General features: G+C 40.4%; 1 protein-coding gene across 14 annotated transcripts in view; it reads left to right on the top strand.

Annotated features, from left to right (window-relative positions):
• LOC140467167 (ankyrin repeat and SAM domain-containing protein 1A-like) overlaps positions 1–22758 on the top strand; it is a 346018-nt gene that overhangs the window by 80233 nt on the left and 243027 nt on the right. For 10 of the 14 annotated variants that reach the window (XR_011955354.1, XM_072563310.1, XM_072563309.1 and 7 more), the window contains exons 2-4: positions 11553–11633; positions 13900–14056; positions 21912–21974. Coding sequence is in view for 13 of the 14 variants with exons in the window: in XM_072563310.1 (XP_072419411.1) it covers positions 11553–11633; positions 13900–14056; positions 21912–21974 (301 nt within the window). In the remaining variant the exon portion in view is untranslated. The remainder of the gene's footprint in view (positions 1–11552; positions 11634–13899; positions 14057–21911; positions 21975–22758) is intronic. The other 4 variants (XM_072563318.1, XM_072563316.1, XM_072563319.1 and 1 more) reach the window with 1 other exon arrangement.

The raw sequence follows: 22758 nt of genomic DNA, 5'->3' as shown, positions 1-22758 counted from the left end.
TTGGCCTATCAGATTTTCACACATTACTCTGTGGGATAAATTTGTGATGCTGTTTTAAATTAAGCAGGGGCATTTACCCCATGTCTTAACACCTCAGACTACATCCACATGAACTCTTTCAAAATCAAAATAGCTACAACTCCTGAAAGCCTGGTTCTTTGAACAAGTTTGAACAGCTAGCTTAGGGTGGGAGTCTTCCAGTAAGTGTCTTTGAAAAGAGTGTGTCCCACGGTGTCCTTTATTGAATTTTAAAAAAACGGTGCAGTTATTGCCTGAATACTTCAAATGAACCAATTTTCACAGCCCTCTTTTAATATGAATTGTCAACAAAATAGTGGAAGTACCTTTGTAATCCCATGGAAAAGAATATTTGGCTAAGAGCACAAGAAACAAGGATGGAGTTGAAGTCCACCAGTACCTCCTTAGAACAAATCAGCATTGTTTCTAAATGTGACTTTGCCAGCTTCTCCATGTCCCCAGATGAATGGGGTGTAGTAGTATCATAGTATCAAAGCAGGCTTTTCAGCCCACTATGTCTATGGTGATTAATAAACACCAAGCTATAAATTCACCACCACACCAGAAGGATGTGGGTGGTACCAGCATGTTGTCTGGTTGGAGGGTATTAACTATGAGGGAGATGGGACAGACCTGGTTTGTTTTCAATTGAACATTGAAGGATGAGGAATGTGTTGATCGAAGTTTACAAAATTGAGGCATGGGTAGAGTGGATAGTTAGTCTTGCTCCCAGGATAGTAATGTCAATTACTAGGGAGTGTAGGTTTAAGGCAAAAGGGGGAAGGTTTTAAAGGAGATGTGAAAAGCAGAGTTTAATTAAAGGGTGGTGTCTGGAATGCACTGCCAGAGGAGATAGAAGTAGTAGATTCATTGGAATGTTTAAAAGGCAATTTGATAGATACATAGAGGCAGGGAATAGAGAGATATGGAGGAAAAGGGTTTTTAGTTTAGAAAGACAATGTGTTGGTGCAGGCTTGGTGGGCCAAAGGGCCTTGATCCTATATTGTACTGATCTTTGTTCTACACTAATTCCATTTATCTGCACTTGGTCCATAGCCCAGTACACCTGGCGTTTTAAGTGGTCATCCAGATGCTTCTTAAATGTTATGAGAGTACTTGCTTCCACCACCCTGTCAGGCAGCACAGTTTATATTCTTACCACTCTCTGGGTGAAAAATAAATTTCTCTTTAATCCCCTGTAAACCACTTGCTCCTCACTTTAAGCTCATACTCTCTGGTTTTGGACATGTCTGCCATGGGGAAGAACCTCTCACAATCTACCCTGTCGATGTCTCTCATAATTCTGTATATTAGATTCCCCACAGTGTGGAAACAGGCCCTTCACCCCAACAAGTCCATACCGATCTTCGGAAGAGTAATCCATCCAGACTCCTTTCCCTTTGACTAACACACCTAAACTATGGGCATTTTAGCATGGCCAATTCAACTGGTCTGCACATTTTGGACTGTGGGAGGAAACCCACGCAGACACTGGGAGACTGTGCAAACTCCACACAGACAGTCGCCTGAGACTGGAATCGAACCTGGGACTCTGGTGCTTTGAGGCAGCAGTGCTAACCACAGATTTACCCCATCAATCTCCTCTTCTCCATGGAAAACTTACTGAATGTGTGCAAGCTCTCCTCATAACAAAATGGACTTTTCATCCCAGACAACCTCCTGGTGAATCCTCACCTTCTAAACTACCTTCCTTTCAACCACCCTCCTATTTTTCTCTCAGCCCCTATGGCCTCCACATTCCTGATAAAGGGTTTATGCCCAAAACGTCAACTCTCCTGATCCTTGGATGCTGCCTGACCTGCTATGCTTTTCCTGTGCCACACTTTGATCCTCGTGAATCTCCTCTGCATCCTCTCCAGTGTAATCATTTTTCCAACAGTTTGGCGATGAGAACTGTGCACAGTATTCCTTCTGTGGCATGACCAATATTGTGTAAAGTTATGGAACATCAGAGCACAGTACAGGTCTTTTGGCCCTGTGTTGCATCAATCTGTGGAACCAATCTGAAGCCCATCTGATCTATACTATTCCGTCTTCCAATGACCATTTAAATGCCTTAAAGTTGGTGAGTCTACAAATGTTGTTGGCAGGGCATTCCATGCCCCTACTACTCAGGCTTGGAGGGCCGAAGGGCCTGTTCCTGGGATGTAAATTTTCTTTGTACTGAGAAAAGAAACTACTTCTGACATCTGTGCTATATCTATTGCCCATCAATTTAAAGCTATGTTCCCTCATGCTAGCCAATACCATCTGAGAATAAAGGCTCTCGCTGTCACCCTATATAATCTTCTGATTATATGTCTCAATTAAGTCACCTCTCAACCACCTTACAAAAACAGTCTCAAGTGCCTCAGTCTTTCCTTGGAAGACCTTCCCACCATATCAGCCAACATCTGAGTAAATCTCCTCTGCACCTTTTTCAAAGCTTCCACATCCTTCCTATAATGTGGTCACTAGAACTATATGCAATACTCCAAGTGCGGCCACACCAAAGTTTTGTACAGCTGCAAACATGACCTCATGGCTCTGAAATTCAATCCCTCTATCAATAAAAGCTAACACTATGCCTTCTTAATAACCCTATCAACCTGGGTGGCAACTTTCGGGGATCTATGTACGTGGATACGGATCTCTCTGCTCAACCACACTACCAAGAATCTCCCCATTAGACCATACTCTCTTTACTCCTGTTACTTCTTCCACAGTGAATCATCTCACTTTTCCATTTGCCACCTCTCAGCCCAGATCTGCAGCTTATCTATGTCACTGTATAACCTGCAACATTCTTCAGCATTATCCACAACTCCTCTCTCTTTAGTGTAGTCTGCAAATTTACTAACCCACCCTTCTACGCCTATATCTAGGTCATTTTAAAAAATGACAAACACCAGTGGCCCCAAAACACATCCTTGCGGTACACCACTAGTAACTGAACTCCAGGATGAACATTTCCCATCAACTACCACCCTCTGCCTTCTTTCAGTGAGCCAATTTCTGATCCAAACCGCTAAATCACCCTCAATCCCATACGTATCTATTTTGTGCAATAGCTTATCGTGGGGAACCTTATCCAACGGTTTACTGAAATCCATGTACACCACATCAACCAATTTATCCTCCCCACCCCCCCGCCCCCCTCCTGTTTGGTCACTTTTTCAAAGTACTCTGTAAGGTTTGAGAGGCACGACCTACCCTACACAAAAACCGTGTTGAATCAACTTATTCCTTTCTCGATGATTATAAATCCTGTTTCTTATAACCTTTTCTAACACTCTACCTACAACCGAAGTAATGTTCACTGGTGTGTAATTACCAGGGTTGTCTCTACTCCCCTTCTTGAACAAGATGTCCTTGTTCCTAATTTCTACACCATAGCTAATGAAGGCAAGCATCCTGTATCCCTCATACACCACCTTGTCTACCTCTGCTGACACCATCAGGGATCAGGAGAATGTGGGGGCTGGCGATCAGCCGAAAAAGCAATAAACTTGTCCAACTCCTGTTTGTTCCTCTATACTCCCTAGAAGCCTATCATTCATTTTGTATATCCTTCCCTTATTCGATCTCTCAAAATGCATCACCTTGCACTTAGCAGGGTTAAATTCCATTGGGCCATTATTCTGCCCAATTTACCAGTTGATTTAGTATCAGAATGTAGCTGGAGACCATTGTCCTCCCTGTCAACAATTTTCATGTTCTCTGCAAATTTATATTGTCTACGTTTGATTCCAGTTTGTTCATGTACATAATTAACAGCAAGGATGCCAGCACCAATCCCTGTGCTACACTGCTGGTCACAGGCTTATAGTTGCAAAGACATTCCTCCACCATCACTCTTAGCTTCATATTTTTAGGCCAGTTTTAGATTCAGTTTGCTAACTTGCCTTTGATTCCATAGACTTCTCCCTTTTGGACCAGCCTTCCATGTGGTACCTTCCCATGTAAACCATGTCAACTGCACTACCCTCAACAATATATTTAATTGCTTTTTTTAAATAAAGATAACTAAGTTAATCAGTCAAATCTGTGCTGCTTATCCTGGCTAAATCCCTGGCTGTCCAAGTGTTGATGAGCTCTATCGTTGAGTTTATTCTAATAATTTCCCTACCACTCAGTCAGACTAAATCCTATGTAAATACCTGGCCTGTGTGAAACTTGAAAGGGTTCAGAAAAGATTTACAAGGATGTTGCCAGGGTTGGAGAATTTGAGCTACAGGGAGAGGTTGAATAGGCCAAGGCTGTTTTCCCTGGAGTGTCGGAGGCTGAGCAGTGACCTTATAGAGGTTTACAAAGTTATGAGAGGCATGGATAGGATAAATAGACCAACTATTTTCTCTGGGGTGGGAGAGCCCAGAACAAGAGGGCATAGGTTTAGAGTGTGAGGGGAAAGATATAAAAGAGACCTGAGGGGCAATTTTTTCATGCAGATGGTGGTACGTGTTTGGAATGAGCTGCCAGAGAAAGTGGTGGAGGCTGGTACAATTGCAACATTTGAAAGGCATCTGGATGGGTATATGAATAGGAAAGGTTTGGAGGGATATGGGCCAAGTGCTGGCAGGTAGAACTAGAACGAGTTGGATATCTGGTTGGCATGGACCGAAGGGTCTGTTTCCCTGCTGTATATCTCTATGACTCTATGAAGGAGCAGTGCTACGACAGCTTGTACTACTAAATAAACCTGTTGGATTATAACTTGGTGTTGTGTGATTTTAAATTTGTCCACTCCAGTCCAACACCAGCACCTCCGCATCCTAGGTTGCTGAGAGAGGTCAGGGAGCAAATTGTTGAGCCATTGACAGACGCTTTGCAGGCCTGTCTGGAGACAGGATTAGTCCTAGGTGACTGGAGGATTGCAAGTATGACACTGTTATTTAAGAAAGGGGCAAAGGATAACTCCAGATAATGCAAACCTGTCATTTTTAAAATTTATTTATTTTGTGAGATAGGGGTGTCGCTGGCTTGCCAGGATTTATTGTCCATCCCTAGTCCTTGAGAAAGCGGTGGTGAGCTGCCTCTTTGAACTGCTGCACTCCACCTGCTGTGGGTTGACCCACGATGCTGTTAGGGAGGGAATGTGTACACTTCTGGGTTGCCACATTACAAAAAGGATGTGGACGCTTGGAGAGGGTGCAGAGAAAGTTTACAAGGATTTTGCCTGGTATGGAAGGTGCTAGCTATGAAGAGAGGTTGAGTAGGTTAGGATTGTTTTCATTAGAAAAAAGGAGATTGAAGGGGGACCTGATTGAGGTCTACAAAATCATGAAGGGTATAGATGGGGTGGATAGAGATGTGCTTTTTCCTAGGGTGAGGGATTCAGTAACGAGAGGTCACAAATTCAAGGTGAGAGGTGAAAAGTGTATGGGGGATAGATGTGGCAAGTACTTTACACAGAGGGTGGTAGGTGCCTGGAACGCATTGCAAGCAGAGGTAGTAGAGGCAGGCATGGTAGATTCATTTAAGGTGCATGTGGATAGATGCACGAGTAGGTGGGGAGTAGAGATACAGATGCTTAGGATCGATCGGCACAGGCTTGAAGGGCTGAAGGGCCTGTTCTTGGGCTGTAAATTTTGTTTGTTCTTCTAATTTTCAGAATTTTGACCCAGTGACAGTGAAGGAATGGCAATCTATTTCCAAATCAGTGTGGTGGCTGGCTTGGAGGGGAAGTTGCAAATGGTTTTCCCATATATCTGCTGCTCTTGTCCTTCTAGATGGAAATGGTTGTGAGTTTTTTTAGAAGGTGTTGTCTGAGGAACTTTGATGAATGTCTGCAGTGTGTCTTGTAGATAGTACACTCTGCTGCTACTGAGTGTCAGTGGTGGAGGGAGTGGATGCTTGTCGATGCGGTGCCAATCGAGCAGGCTGCTTTGTCCTAGATAGAGTCCTGCTTCTTGAGTGGTTTTGGGACTGCACTCATCTAGGCAAGTTGGTGTGTAATCCATTGCACTCCTGACTTGTGCCTTGTGGATGGTGGGCAGGCTTTTGGGAATCAGGAGGTGAGTTACTCACCGCAATGTTCCGAGCCTCTGAACTGCTGTTGTAGCCACTATGTTTATGTGGTAAGTCCAGTTGATTTTCTGATCAATGATAACTCCCATTATATTGATAGTGGGTGATTCAGTGATGGTAACTCTATTGAATGTCCAGGGGCAATAATTAGTTTGTCTCCTGTTGGTGATGATCATAGTCTGGTATTTGTGTAGCGCAAATGTTAGCCAGGCCTGGGTGTTGTCTAGATTTTGTTGCATTTGGATACAGACTGCTTTAATATCTGAGCAATTGTGAATAGTGCTGAACATTGTGCAGTCATCAAGGAACATCCCCGCTTCTGATCTTATGATGGAGGGAATGCCAATGATGAAACAGCTGAAGATGGTTTGGCTGAGGACGCTACCCTGAGGAACTCCAGAGATGTCCTGGAGCTGAAATGATTGACCGTCAACAGCCACAACCATTTTCCTATGTGTTAGGTCTGCCTCTAACCACCAGTGAGGGTGGCCCCTGCTACCCAGTTTTGCTAGGACTCTTTGCCACACTTGTTCGAATACAGCCTTGATGTCAAGGGCTGTCACTCTCACCTCACCTCTGGATTTCAGCTCTTTTGCCTGTATTTGAACAAAGGCGGTATGAGATCAGGAACCGAGTGGCCCTGGCGGAACCCAAACTGGGCATCACTGAGCAGGTTACTGCCGAGCAAGGGCTGTTTAATAGCACTGTTGATGACACCTTCCATCATGGTAAAAGTTGACTCAGGGATATGCCAGGCCATGAGGTTACAGATTGTGCTTGAGTATAATGCTGCTGTTGATGGCCCGCAGCATCTCGTGGATGCCAGTCTTATGTTGCTAGATCTGTTTGAAGTCCATCCCATTTAGCGTGGTGATAGTGCCTATGGAGGCTATTTTCAATGTGAAGGTGGTGGTTGCCTCCACAAGGACTGTGCAGTGGTTGCTTTTACCAACGTGTCTGACCTTGACAGTTTTTGCAGCTGGCAGATTGGTAAGGATGAGGTAAAGTATGTTTTTCCCTCGTGTTGGTTCCCTCACCACCTACCATAGGCCCAGTTTAGCAGTTGTATCCTTTAGGTCCCAACCAGCTCGATCAGTAGTACTACTGCTGAGCCATTCTTGGTTGTGCACATTGAAATCCCCCACCCAGAGTATATTTTGTGCCCATGCCATCCTCAGTGCATCCTCTAAGTGTTGTTCAACATGGAGGAGTACTGATTTCATCAACTGAGGGAGGACAGTACATGATAATCAGCAAGAGGTTTCCTTGCCTATGTTTAACCTGAAACCATAAGACTTCATGGGGTCCTGAGTCAATATAGAGGAGTCCCATGGGAACTTCCTCCCAACTGTGTACCACTGTGCCGGCACTTCTGCTGGATCTGTCCTGTCAGTGAGACAGGACATATCCAAGGATGGTGATGCTGGGACATTGTTATACTCATGGAATCATTCCTTACAATGTCAGGCTGTTGCTTAACTAGTCTGTTTGACAGCTCTCCCCATTTTGGCACTAGCCCCCAAATGTTAATGAAGATGACTTTGCAGGATTGTTAGGGCTGTTTTTGCCATTGTCTTTTCCGGGGCCTAGGTCGATGGCAGGTGATTGATCTGGTCTCATTTCTTTGAGACTTTGTCGCAATTGGTACAATTGAATGGCTTGCTAGACCATTTCAGAGGGGAATTGAAAGCCAACCACATTGCTCTGAGTCTGGAGTCACATGTAGGCCAGACCAGGTGAGGATGGCAGATTTCTGACCATTGACAATGATTTCATGGTCATCTGTAGCTTGACGTCAGTGGTCAGAAACCTGATGAAAGCCATAATACAGGATGTACACTTAAAGAAAAGTAAATGAATATTTGACAGCCAACATGGCTATGTCAGGACAGGTTGTTCTGTCTAATTTGATTGAGTTCTTTTGAGGTGACACAAGCAGTGAATGAGGATTGTGCTGTGGATGTAGTGTATTTGGACTTGCAGAATTTATTTCATATGGAGCCACATAACAGGTTGGTTGGAAATTTCAAAATTGGAAGTAATGGGTCCTTGGCAGCATGGATGAGAATTTGGCTGAAAGATAGGAAACAGAGAGTCGGTTTCGATGGGCATTTCTCAGATTGGAGACTAGTTGAAAGTAGTATTCCATGGGATCAGTGTTGGGACCCTTGCTGCTTCTGATTTATATAAACAATTTGGAGATGAGTTCAGAGGGCAAAATCTCGAAATTTACAGACAATAATGAATTCTGAGGATGGTGCTGAGTGACCAGAGAGACATTAACAAGTTGACTAAATGGGCAGGTTTCTGGCAGATGAATTTCAATGGAGAGAAATGTGAGGTCATGCATTTTTGGTAGAAGAAAAATGGAGAGACAATACAGGCTGAATGCTCCTGTACTCCCCTGAAAGTTGTACCAAAGGCACCATAGCATTCAGGCGCATAATTTTCTGAAGGTGACCAGTCAAGGTGAAATCGTTGTTATGAGGGCTTGTGGGGTCGTTGAGTTTATAAATAGAGGCATAGAATATAAAAGCAAGAAACTGATGCTACACACCTACAAATCATTGGTCAGACCATATTTGGAGTACTGTGTTCAGTTCTGGGTACCTTATTTCAGGAATGATGTTAAAGCCCTGGCGAGAGTGCAAAGGAATTTTACTGGAATGATACCAGGAATAAGGGATTTTAGATACAAGGCAAGATTAGAGTAATTGAGCTTATTTTCTTGGGAGCACACTTATTGAGGTGTTCAATATGCTGAATAATTTTGACAGTTTAAAGAAGGATATTTTGATTCCAATAGTTGGTATGTCATAACTTGGACTCTCAATTTCAGGATAGTTTGCAAGAGAGCTAGGAGTGAGAGGAGGAGAAACTGCTTTACTTAGAATTGTTAAGATTTGGAATGCACTGCCTCAGAGAGTGGTGGAGACTAACTTCATACAAGGTTTCAAAAGAGAGCTGGATATATATTTAATAGCAGGGAAAATGCTAGAATCTATACTGAAGGATGGTATAAATAGACACCTGGTTGATAATGCTCTGATTGGGCAAAGTCAGCATGGATTTATGAATGGGAAATCATGTTTGAAAAACTTGGGAGGCTTTTTTTCGAAGATGTTACTAACAAAATTGAAAAGGATAGCCAATGGCATTGTGCAAATGCTTAGATTTTAGACGGCTTTTGATGAAGTCCCCCACAGGAAGCTGTTTAGAAAAATCAAGCTAAAAGTATATCGGATAGCAGTTGAAAATGTGTTGCTGGAAAAGCGCAGCAGGTCAGGCAGCATCCAAGGAACAGGAGAATCGACGTTTCAGGCATAAGCCCTTCTTCAGGAATGAGGAAAGTGTGTCCAGCAGGCTAAGATAAAAGGTAGGGAGGAGGGACTTGGGGGAGGGGCGTTGGAAATGCGATAGGTTGAAGGAGGTCAAGGTGAGGGTGATAGGCCGGAGTGGGGTGGGGGCGGAGAGGTCAGGAAGAAGATTGCAGGTTAGGAAGGTGGTGCTGAGTTCGAGGGATTTGACTGAGACAAGGTGGGGGGGAGGGGAAATGAGGATAGCAGGCAATGTATGAGCATGGATTAATGATTGGAGAACTGGCAGAAAACAGTAGGAGTAAATGAGTCACTCTCCTTTTGGCAGGCTATAATTAATGGGATATCACAAGAATCAGGACTGGAGCCCCAGCTGTGCTTAATATACATCAATAATTTAAAGTTGGTGTCAACTGCAATACAGTGAACATTTTATTAACCAGCACCTATGGGACCACGAGTGTACAGGTTGACCAATGTCAAGAGGTCCACATATTTAATGTGTGTTTTTACATTGATTAATAGAAACGAAATGCAGGAGGTATACATACAGCTGTTATGCTTTATTAACAGTATAAATCACTTTAGTTTTACTTCATAAATGCTGGTTAAAGCTAAATTGGCTGTATTTCCAAATTGCAGATGATGCAAAGTCAAGTGGGAATGTGTGCCGTGAGGAATATGTAAAGTTGGTTCAGGAAGATTTTGATGGGTTTAGTGAATGGACAACAGAGCAGATGGAAAATGTGAAAAATGAGAAGTTATCCATGTTAGTAAGAGAAGCGGGTGTGCAAATTAATTTTTAAATACTAAGAAATTGAAAGGTTAGATAGAAATATAGAATCATTGATTTTTACAGTAGAGAAAGGCCATTTGACCCATTGTGTCTGTACTGGCCACTGAAAGAGTTACCCAGCTAGTCCCATTCTCAAGCCTCATCTACACAGCCCTCCAAATTCATCGCTTTCAAATATATATCCAGCTCTCTTTTGAAACCTTGTATGAAGTTAGTCTCCACCACTATCCGAGGCAGAGCATTCCAAATCTTAACAATTCTAAGTAAAGCAGTTTCTCCTCATCTCACTCCTAGCTCTCTTGCAAACTATCCTGAAATTGAGAGTCCAAGTTATGACATACCAACTATTGGAATCAAAATATCCTTCTTTAAACTGTCAAAATTGTTCAGCATATTGAACACCTCAATAAGTGTGCTCCCAAGAAAATAAGCTCAATTACTCTAATCTTGCCTTGTATCTAAAATCCCTTATTCCTGGTATCATTCCAGTAAAATTCCTTTGCACTCTCGCCAGGGCTTTAACATCATTCCTGAAATAAAGTACCCAGAACTGAACACAGTACTCCAAATATGGTCTGACCAATAATTTGTAGGTGTGTAGCATCAGTTTCTTGCTTTTATATTCTATGCCTCTATTTATAAACTCAAAGACCCCACAAGCCCTCATAACAACGATTTCACCATGACTGGTCACCTTCAGAAAATTATGCGCCTGAATGCTATGGTGCCTTTGCTCCTGTACTCCCCTGAAGGTTGTACCATTCAGCCTGTATTGTCTCTCCATTTTTCTGTCCAAACAAAGGAAGAGAACAATACCTGACTCCCCTTCTTGGACGTCATAGTAGAATGAAAAGCTAATGCAGAACTGCAGACCAGCATTTACAGGAAAGTCACGCATACTGACCAGATACTCAACTATAGAAGCAACCCTCCCAATACCCACAAACTGAGCTGCATCAGCAAACTTTTAAATGAGCCACACATACGCTGCAGCAGCCCAAAACTAAGAGAAGCTGAGGAGAAATACCTATACAACGTATTCAGGAACAATGGTTACCCAATAAGTGCAGTCCATCGATTTCAGCACAATGGGCATAAATAAGAAGACACAACATGCCCAGAGACTCTAGTCACTCTACCATAATCAAAGACATTTCAGAGATGACCACCAGATAACTCTGGCCCTAAGGCATCATGGTAGCCCACAAACCTACTACCATACTAAAACAACTCCTGATGAATTTAAAGGACCCTGTACCCACAGCCAGCAAAATAAACGTAGTATACAAAATACCCTGCAAGGACTGAGGATTGAGGATTATTTTAATTTTTGGAACGGGATAGAATCAGAATAATACTTGTGAGAAAATATTAATTGCTTTTATATTTTTCAGCATTTGGAGAGGACCAAATGTCAACTGTGTCGACACCTCAGGTTATACTCCACTGCACCACGCTGCTCTTAATGGACAAAAGTGAGTGAGATGCTTCATTTCATTGGGAGTGGCAACCTGCTGTCTTAGGCCAGACTTGTGTTTGCATTTTCTTTGAGATTATTATCCTTAGGAACTGAGATTCTTAACAGTAAAGGATATGAGAAATTTAGATGCGAGTTTGTATTTCACTGAAAACATGCAAAAATAATGACTAATATAATTTTGTCCTTTATCTCAAGAGCGCTGGAATGCATTTGCATCTAGTCTTGATCAGGTCCCATCTGGAAGTCTGCATTTCATTTTGGACAAAAGAAACAAAAATATTAAAATATGAAGTATTGTTAACATTTAGATAGACAGCATCTGTTGAGAGAGAAGTTATTTTAGGTTGTTGATCTTCCAACAAAACTGAGTGGAATACCAGGAATGATATGTTGACCTTGAAGGAAAAATGTGCAGATTCACTCAAATGATTTTGAGATTTAAAATGGTTAAATTACGAGAGCAGGTTGTGTAATTTTTGATTTGTACTCCCAGGCATAAAGGAGTTTTGGGTATAATGAATTTCGAGGGATGACATAATTGAGTTCTTTAAAATTAAAGAAACATTCAAGAGATTACATAAGATAAACTATTTTCTTCTTGAATAAGGGGGCAAGATATAGTATACTGTCAGTTTTGAATGCTCAGATAAATTATAGTAACAAGGAAGGACAAGATCAGGAACCCAGCACAACATGAAATTAGTAATGGTTATGGGAGCATCTTAAGAAGATAGAGAGAAATGAGTGAAATAGTATCATCATCTCTGGGAGGAGAAAGAAAATGTAGTGAAGTTAATGATAAAGGTGGCACTTCCATGAAATACGAGCATAGGTGGATCAAAGACCAGATGTCAAGATGTGGTTTCAAAGACTGGATTGAAAGAGAAATGTATGACTGACCAAAGAATGTGGAGAAGGATGGTCAACCAAGGTTTTGGCAATCATAGGCATAAAGGGTAAGCTGAAAGAAGAACTGCAATGAGGAAGATTTAGAACTAACATGAGGAAGATTGCTTTTCTCACAAATGGTAATGGAAATGTGGAATTTATTTGTTCATGAAGCCAGGGATACTGGATCAATTGGAATTATTCAGAGTGAGGATGCTTGCAGGAAAGTGGAACTGAAATACAGATTAGCTGTGTTTCTGGGTGGGTTACTGTTCGGAGGGTTAGTGTGGACTTATTGGTCTGAAGGGCCTGTTTCCACACTGTAGGGAATCTAATCTAATCAAATGGTAGGATAGGCTTGATGGGTTACTTTGTCTACTTCTGCCAAGTTGGATAAATTAATTATTACAAATGTTTCAGGCCCAGGAGATTGTGTTGCAGATTACAGAATGTTTACAGTATAGATGGAGATCATTTGACCTGTCATGTCTGCACTGGTCCTATGAAGGATTAGTTAAGTTAGTGCCATTAGCTGGCCTTCTTCCTCTTGCCCTTCTTATGTCATTTTTAGATAATAATCCAATTTTTTCATAAATGTCTTGAGTGAACCTGCTTCCACCACACACACTTGTCTACTTTCCAGATCCTTAAGTAGCCTGTACAGACCCCTCATGATTTTTGTGTACCTTTTTATCCTGTCTTCATCTAATCTATGTAACTGAAGTTTCTGAATGCTGGTACCATTGCTACTTAGTCCTCCTTCCACCCTCTTTAAGGCTTTCACATCTTTCCTAAAGAGTGGCATTCGGAACTGGTGGTGAACCAATGTTCCATGCAAGTTTAAGACAACCTAATTTCATTTAGAATCTATACGCCTATTAAGAAAGCTCAGGATGCTATGTTATTAACTGCTGTGTTAACCTATCTGGCCATTAGTCACTTCTACAAAAATGCACCCAGGATCCTCTGGTCATGTACTTCCTTAAGAGTTATACTGTTTATATTATCTATCCATGTTCTTCCCACCAAAATGAATCCTGTCTCAGTTCTGATAGATAAACTTTAACAGGTCTTACTCTAGGATTTTTTTTGTTTTACCTCCTGTGGATAATCTAGTCATGGTTAATGATTTCACCCACCTTCTTGCCAGTGGATAATGCACACTGATTTCAATAAAAGTAAATTATTTGAAGCTTGACATATATTTAACAGAAATTACTATGGATGTGCAGTAAACATTTAAATTATGGTGATTTAAGAATGTTTGTTTGTAAATCCGGCACTCTGTAATGATTTAGACTATTTCAACAGTTGCTAGAGGATTTTATATTTTTACTTAAGACTTGTTTTTATGTATCTATTTTTGTTCATAGGGAAGTTGTTGAAATGCTACTGAAGAATGAAGCTTCCACTAACATTGCAGATAACAAGGGGTGTTATCCACTTCATCTTGCTGCTTGGAAAGGGGACTCACATATAGTCAGGCTTCTTATTCATCAAGGACCATCCCATGCAAAAGTCAACGAACAGGTCTGAAGTCTAAGAAGGATTAGTGAAAAGCAGTTTTGGAGGATATATATCTAATATCTCTTAATGATGGAATACATCTTGATTTCACACTTCCTTTTGTTGCTATTCAGGCACTATCAAAAATTCTAGAAAGGGATGGGGACCCGAAAAGTAGATCTTTTCTTTAGGGATTTATTTTTGTGTGGTCCAAATTCATCTGTTCACAGTTTGCCAGAGGCTATATGATGCTAGGTTTATGTTAATTTCATGCAGGGAGGTTTTACAGTAATTGCAGTATCAGTAATCAAACTCTAAATGTCTCCCAATTCCCTTTGTGCTTCAGTGCTATTTACAGTAGGCTTCTCATGTTTCTTGGATTGAATAATAACTTTCGTATGCTTTTTAGTAATCTCTTGGATTAAGCATATCCTGAGCAATATTCAACCTACAATCTCAGTTGATAGTAAGATTTGCTCATAAACATGGAAATTTTAATAAGTACCATCAGAGGCCATTGTTCGCTGGCAGCTAATGTTTTCCCAACAATCCTCATGCTGCAGCAGTCTGATCTAACATCAGTCATCTGAACCTGGTACGAATAAGAATGTGAAGTTGCCACTGAAGGTTTTATCAGGAGAAATCAACCATTTTGTGACATGTTTTTAACACTCAGCAATTTAGAGCAACAAAACATGACTATTTTCAGTTTGTGGACAGTGAATGACTTAACAATTGTTTTTTCCTTCGGAGTTGGATGAAACACAAGGACCTTGACATCTTCAACTTTTTCAATGAAATCTTTCCAAATTCGCCCAATTTCAAGAAATGCTTGTGCATTTTGCAATAGCATAAGACGGATGTTTTCCTCTATACCAGTTTAACCTTTTATATTACCTGGTACATAGCTGAAAAGTGGCGTACTGAATTTTCCCATAATAAACAAAAAATGCTCTCAATACTTGGCAGGTCAGGTAGTATCTATGGAGAGAGAAACTGACAGCCTGAAGTATCATCTACTGAAAATACTGAAGTCTCACTGTTTGGGGGCCATGAATAATAATTCCTATTGGGTTTCCTTACAAGGTTTTAAACTTTGTGGTGACTCATGGCACTGCTGTTTTGATTTAAGTATTGAGTGCATCAAAACTATTTGTCCCAAAATAGAGTCATAGAGATGTACAGCATGGAAATAGACCCTTTGGTCCAATCCGTCCATGCCGACCAGATATCCCAACCTAATCTAGCCCCACCTGCCAGCACCCAGCCCATATCCCTCCAAAACCTTCCTATTCATATACCCATCCAAACGTCTTTTAAATGTTGCAATTGTACCAGCCTCTACCACTTCCTCTGGTAGCTCATTCCATACATGTACCTCCCACTGTGTGAAAAAGTTGCCCCTTAGGACTCTTTTATATCTTTCCCATCTCACCCTAAACCTATGCCCTATAGTTCTGGACTTCCCCACCTCAGGGAAAAGACTGCCTATTTATCCTATCCATGCTCCTCATAATTTTGTAAACCTCTATGAGGTCACCCCTCAGCCTCCGACACTCCAGGGAAAATAGCCCCAGCCTGTTCAGCTTCTCCTATAGCTCAAATCCTCCAACCCTGGCAACATCCTTGTAAATTTTTCTGAACCTTTTCAAGTTTCACAACATCTTTCCGATAGGAAGGAGACCAAATTGCACACAATGTTCCAACAGTGGCTTGACCAATGTCCTGTATAGCCGCAACATGACCTCCCAACTCCTGTACTCAATATTCTGACTGATAAAGGAAAGCATACCAAACACCGCCTTCACTTTCCTATCTACCTGCAACTCCACTCTCAAGGAGCTATGATCCTGTACTCCAAGGTCTCTTTGTTCAGCAACACTCCCTAGGACCTTACCATTAAGTGTATAAATCCGGCTAAGATTTGCTTTCCCAAAATGCAGCATCTCACATTTATCTGAATTAAACTCCATCTGTCACTTCTCCGCCCAATGGCCCATCTGATCAAGATCCTGTTGTAATCTGAGGTTACCTTCTTCGCTGTCCACTACATCTCCAATTTTGGTGTCATCTGCAAACTTACTAACTATACCCTCTTATGCTCACATCCAAACCGTTTATATAAATGACGAAAAGCAGAGGACCCAGCATTGTGGCACTCCACTGGTCACAGGCCTCTGAAAAACAACCCTCCACCACCACCCTCTGTCTTCTACCTTTGAGCCAGTTTTGCATTCAAATGGCTAGTTCTCCCTGTATTCTGTGAGATCGAACCTTGCTAACTAGTCTCCCATGTGGAATCTTGTTGAGCGCCTTACTGAAGTCCATATAGATCACATCTACTGCTCTGCCGTCATCAATCATCTTTGTTACTTCTTCAAAAAAACTAAATCAAGTTTGCGAGACATGATTTCCCACACACAAAGCCATGTTGACTATCCCTAATCAGTCTTTACCTTTCCAAATACATGTACAGCCTGTCCTTCAGGATTCCCTCCAACAACTTGCCCACCACCAATGTCAGTCTCACTGGTCTAGAGTTCCCTGGCTTGTCCTTATCACCCTTCTTAAACAGTGGCACCACGTTAGCCAACCTCCAGTCTTCCAGCACCTCACCTGTGACTATCGATGATACAAATATCTCGGCAAGAGGCCCAGCAATCACTTCCCTAACTTCCCACAGAGTCCACAGTACATGTGATTAGGTCCTGGGGATTTATCCACCTTTATGCATTTCAAGGCATCCAACACTTCCTCCTCTGTAATATGGACATTTTTCAAGATGTCACCATCTATTTCCCTATATTCTATATCTTCCATGTTCTTTTCCACAGTAAATACTGATGCAAAATACTCGTTTAGTATCTCCCCCATTTTCTGCGGCTCCACACAAAGTCCCCTAACACAATTGATCTCTTGGAACCCGACATACTCTTGATTGCATTAGAGCCAGTCTCAATACCAGAAACTTGGCTGCTCATGCTAGGTTCCCCTATGAATTGATCACACCCTACATTTTCCAAAACCGCATACTTGTTTGAAATGGGGATAGCCACAGAAGACTCCTGCACTAGCTGCCTACCTCTCTTACCTTTCCTGGAGTTAACCCATCAATGTGACTGTATCTGAGACTTCCACCTTCCTATAACTGCCATCCTTCACATACCATTGATGTTGCAAATTCCTCATTGCTTCTAACCGTTTCTCCAAATTATCCATTCGATCCAATAGGATTCACAACCAACAGCACTTATTGCAGATATAATTCGCAATAACCCTCAAACTCTCTTTAAATTCCCACATCTGACAAGAAGCGCATAACACTCTACTAAAGGCCATGTTTGCTCCTTCACAATCTACAGACCCAGAAAATAATAGTCTTATTCCTCTATAAAACACTGCCCCAGGTTAAATTAGTAGTTATGGCTTCTGTTTTAAGTTTGGAGATATGTCTCTTCATTAAAATGTATAATCAAGAGAGAACCCACCCTTCTCACTATTGCAGACTTTCTGTAGGCCACACTTAAAAGCAATTCACTGATCTATTGTTGTGGTTCTGTTTACTGAGCTGGGAATATGTGTTGCAGACAGATTCAAATCAATAAGCACATCGACCTGGACCCAATATACCGACCACTGCAGCAGACAGCTGGAACTGACAACCGGAAGCGGCAGATTCAAACCACTACAAATGCCAGAAGAAAGATCACAGAAGCGCTTCACCAGGAGGCTCCCAAGCACTGAGGATGTCACCTAGACAGGGGACGAAACATCTGCAACACAAATTCCCAGCTCGGCGAACAGAACCACAACCATGAACACCCAAGCTACAAATCTTCTCACAAACTTTGAATTCACTTATCTGTTTCTCTGCTGTAACTTCACCCAGTCAATTCCTCCAAGATCAGTTGTGAATTTCACTGTTTGTTAATTTTCCTAGATGCACTCTGATGTCCAGCGATACATGAGTTCAAACAGCAAAGGCAGTGTCAGTTTCTTTTTCTCTCCCTCTCCCTCACCCTCCATGTTGGATTACCCAGAATCCTAATGGTTTGAATGACTTCATTTTTCTTTTGTTTGAAATTTACAAGCTCGAAATTAGACATTAAGAGTTTACTTGTAATCAAAGTGATCTGTCCGTTTTTTTTTCTGGGAGAGTGGACTTTAATTGAATTTCTGTAGGTGAAAATCATTGGTTCCATTGTGTTAATATGTCCATGTACAGGGCACTCTTGATTATCCAAATGACCTGGGTGGGGAGTATTTTGTTCGGATAATCAAATGTTCGGATAATTGAATTTTTGGATAACACAGTTCACCCATGCATTAGGACCTTGGGATCTTGTTTAGATAATCCAAAATTTGAATGTTCAAAGTTCAGGTAATTGAGGTTGTACTGTACTGGTTTTAAAATCACAATAATAAAACAAAGAATTGCAGATGCTGGAGATCTGTAACAAAAACAGAAATCGCCGGAGAAACTTAAGAGTCCGGTGATTCTTCATCAGAGCTCATGACTCTTCTGATGAAGAGTCACCGGGCTTGAAACAGTAATTCTGTTTTCTTCCCACAGATCCTGCCAGACTTGCTGACTTTCTCAGCAATTTCTATTTTTGTTTTATATCACTATACATCAGTATGTAGACTAAAAAATATCGACTTGTAGTTTGCTTTGATACAAACATTGCAGAGTGACACATGTGTGCACAACAGCACTTGGGATTCTCAGCACATTTAACATCAGTCCTGTGTAATATCTTTAGAAGTTAATTGCTTAGTTTTCTTTTTGCACATTGTGGAGTGCTGCATCTGGGAATGTGGAATATGTTTTGCACAATGTCTACCCTCTGATTACATGAAGATTCCTGTCAGATGTAATAACCTTCCTTGTGTCTATCCCATCTGTGGACCTGAATCCTTAACACTGTTGGATACACCTTAAAACCTAAGAATTCTTCTTTGTTGTTTAACAGGGGCATATTAGAATCATGAAACTTTGCATCAATTTCTATTTTTAGATGGGTTTCATTTAAAAAAAAAATGAAATTTGCATGGATTTTGGGGTTCATCAGAGTTTAACATTAAAATGAAGTTGAAATTGTACATACTGAATCATAAGGCTTGAAATTGAAGAACACTGACCCCAGACATTTGACGATGTTCATTTTGAACCTAGCAGCACCCCGCCCCCAAAACAAAACAGACACTCATGCGTGGTAGCAGCTGAAGTATTAATTTCCATTTGAATTACTTTTGATGTATTGTGTGTAAGATGCACAATTAGGTAGTGTGTTGTTCCCATGAGATGAGGTAAATATACTTACAAAGTTAATCGCCACTGAATAGTTTTATAACCAAGCATAGGATTTTCTTAAGTTAAAAAATATGTTGATATTTTATTAGCAAAAAGGAAATATTTCTAAATCGATAAGGATGAAATTTAATCTTTTTCTCGTTGCTTACTGAAAGAATTGACAAAAATTAATTCTGCAGTTACATTTTGCTATTAAACAAGTTTTATTGAAGCATGGATTATGTAGAGGTTTGGCCATAAGTACTTGATAATATTGATTATAAAGTAATTTTAAATTATTTTTGTTGATGAGGAAAACAGGAATCCTTCGATTTCCCATTAGTACCAAAATTGCACTATCCATTGTTGCCATTTACTCTATCTTCAATTGTCCACGTATTCTGGATATTGTCTCAGCATTAAGAGTTTGACCAAACTTGATATTGCTCTGACAGGAATCATCCAGTTCCAGTCTTCCATAGATTTTCTTTGATACTGCCATTTGTTAGTGCTACTTCACCTGGCAATGAATCTGCTGTGTTTCTTAACTGCAGTACATTAAATTTTACAAAAAGGGTTAACAGATTATTTGTGCAATTAAAAAAAAGTAATAACTATGTCAAGTTTCAGAAAATTTAAAAAATATCAAAAGCTTGCTGTGAAAATATCTTTGATGGGAAATTTGTAATCGCTGAGTAAAAGCCTCTTTTAAATTGAATTCGCTTACTTTTCAATTGATTTTGAGTTTAACAGCTGATTGAAGAAGTGATTTTTACTGTGGAAAAAGCAAGTCAATATAGAAAAAAAAAGTTGTTCCAAAGCTAGAGTTCAAGGGTGTTTGCATTGCTTAATCATAACTGCAATCTTGTCTAAAACCTAAAATTTGTAATAAATTATGCCTAAATTGTTTGATGTTGGATAACCATTTCTATAGACTGCTTTCATCCCCTGAAATGCACCCTCCAATTTCATTTTTACAATGGTGTGCGCCAGCCTGTTCTCAAAATTGCCATCTTAATAACTTTTGGATCAATTTGACAGCTTAATTATCAATGAGACCTTTTGTTTAAAAAAAAAGTCATACTAGTCATCAAATAATGGTTCATTTGATGCATTTCTAAAGATGAGCGACATGCTTTAAAAGCCGATTATTTTGTGAAAATCGGAAAAATGTAGGCCATTGTAAGAGTAAAAAGTAGAGAAACTATTGTGCAGGCAAAACAGTGGAAATGCCTCCTCTTTCAAATACTCACTGATCTGCTTACATCTTTATCAGGTATAATAAAAACCATTTAAACAAAACCACAGTGCTCAACTGGAATTTTATGCAACAGTGCAGCATGCTGATGACTTTGCCACACCAAGTGCTGTATGTGCTGTGCATGCATGTAGTTTCCTTTGTTTGTTGCTTTGTTGTCTTTATAAACATGCTTTGCTACTTTGCAAATCAGGGAATTAGGATGGGAAGAAATCAGATGAATCCAATATTTTTCAGGTCAAGTTTGAACCTCAGTTGGGATTTTTACCTTAATCTGTTTAGCCAATCCAATTAGAAAAGCTGATGGAGTGTAAATTGATTTTGTTTAGTTCCAGAAGTGTACTATATTTTAAAAAAATCTATGTAGCAGTTTTGCAATTCTTTTAGGTATGGTAAACTAGTAAGCTTGCAAGATAATCTTCTTTCACTTGGGAAGTTGATCTTCCCTCAGTGTTTTGATGTTGGTGGTTGAGAAAAATGAGAAAAGTAAGCTGTATTTTTTATCTCAGGGATGTGAATTAGAGGCCGCAGCAGCTCATTTAAGTGTAGATGCTTCATTTTGGGCGGCACAGTGGCACAGTGGTTAGGACTGCTGCCTCACAGCGCCAGAGATCCGGGTTCAATTCCAGCCTCGGGCGACTAACTGTGTGGAGTTTGCACGTTCTCCCCGTGTCTGCGTGGGTTTCCTCCGGGTGCTCCGGTTTCCTCCCACAGTCCAAAGATGTGCAGGTCAGGTGAATTGGCCATGCTAAATTGCCTGTAGTGTTAGGTAAGGGGTAGATGTAGATGTAGGGGTATGGGTGGGTTGCGCTTCGGTGGGTCGGTGTGGACTTGTTGGGCCGAAGGGCCTGTTTCCACACTGTAATGTAATATAATCTAATCTAATTTTTTTTAAAAAGCCTGTGTTAATGCAAAAAAAATCACTATCCTGATGCAGAAGCAGTTTCTTTCATTATTTTGTTTACTTAACGGAACAGTGGCCTTACTCCTAAGCATTGTAACTGAAATGCTCTTGTTAATGTGGGAACTGGAATAGTTCTGATTACTTAGAGTTCTGGGACCAATCTATGGGGAAAATATTTTGTGATGTACTGTTCTCATTTTGATAACTTGTATGTATTCCTGGTTTTGTATTTTATTTTTGTTCCAACTATTTTTCACATTTTTAATAGAAGCATTTTAAATTGAGTTTGCTTTAAGTACTATTTAAATACTGATTATCTGCAACCTTTTAACTTGTCATTACATTTTATCATAGTGCATTCATCTTTATTTTCTCAGAATATAATCTTATTTCATCATTTGCATTTTCTTTCCTTCCCTCATAGAATGCTATTGAGAGCAAAGACCTCAAAAAGTATGGCCCTTTTGACCCTTATATCAATGCCAAGGTGTGTAGACTGATGTTGCTGTTTCACATCTCCTTATTTTAGTAACCCCACGTTCAGTTGAATTTTCCTGTCATCTGTGTTACTGTCTCTTAATCTGTGCCTAGTATTTTTTTGGTCATGTTCATGTCCTATTTGTTGTCAGCTTGAGTTTGAAACAATTCTAGGATTTTTTTGTTTAAGATTACAAATGTGTGTTCACAGAGACCACTGATCGCCAACAGTGCAAATTCAGATTCCTTTAAATGATTGTGGACTTATTTCAGTTTGAATGCAAACACCACTGTTTATTCTACAAATAACAGATTAATGTCACAGCAGCTGTGGAGATGAGCCAGCATATACTAACTGACTAACATAATGTGCTATGTCAACAGTAACAGCAAGTCAAATTATATAGGTTGATTCATAACTGTGTTCTTCAGCTGATTTTAAAGTTTGGTTAATTGTTAGTTTGTAATGAAGTCGATAACCAATATTGAATGACATTAATAATTTTTGGCAGTGAACATACAATCCAAGCTACAATTTGTCTTTCTCAAAATGTTTTTCCTCCACATTTTGCACTAAAAAGTTGAATGGCTGGTTGAGAAACTTCCCACATGGCTTCCATTGTGGGAAAGGAGAAGAGGCTTAAGATATTGTAAGATGATCTTACCTATTACATCACTCCCTTTGAAGGATTTCCTCAATTATTGGATTTTCTGTTCTGATCCTCTTCCTGCAACTCGAAATAATTCTTTTAAAATCTCCTTCACTTATGAATGCAATCAAATATATTTAATGT

Source organism: Chiloscyllium punctatum, chromosome 45, assembly GCF_047496795.1.
Source record: "Chiloscyllium punctatum isolate Juve2018m chromosome 45, sChiPun1.3, whole genome shotgun sequence".
Classification (NCBI taxonomy): domain Eukaryota; kingdom Metazoa; phylum Chordata; class Chondrichthyes; order Orectolobiformes; family Hemiscylliidae; genus Chiloscyllium; species Chiloscyllium punctatum.
Note: the sequence above shows the minus strand (reverse complement) of the source record. Positions and strands in the feature narration are given on the sequence as shown.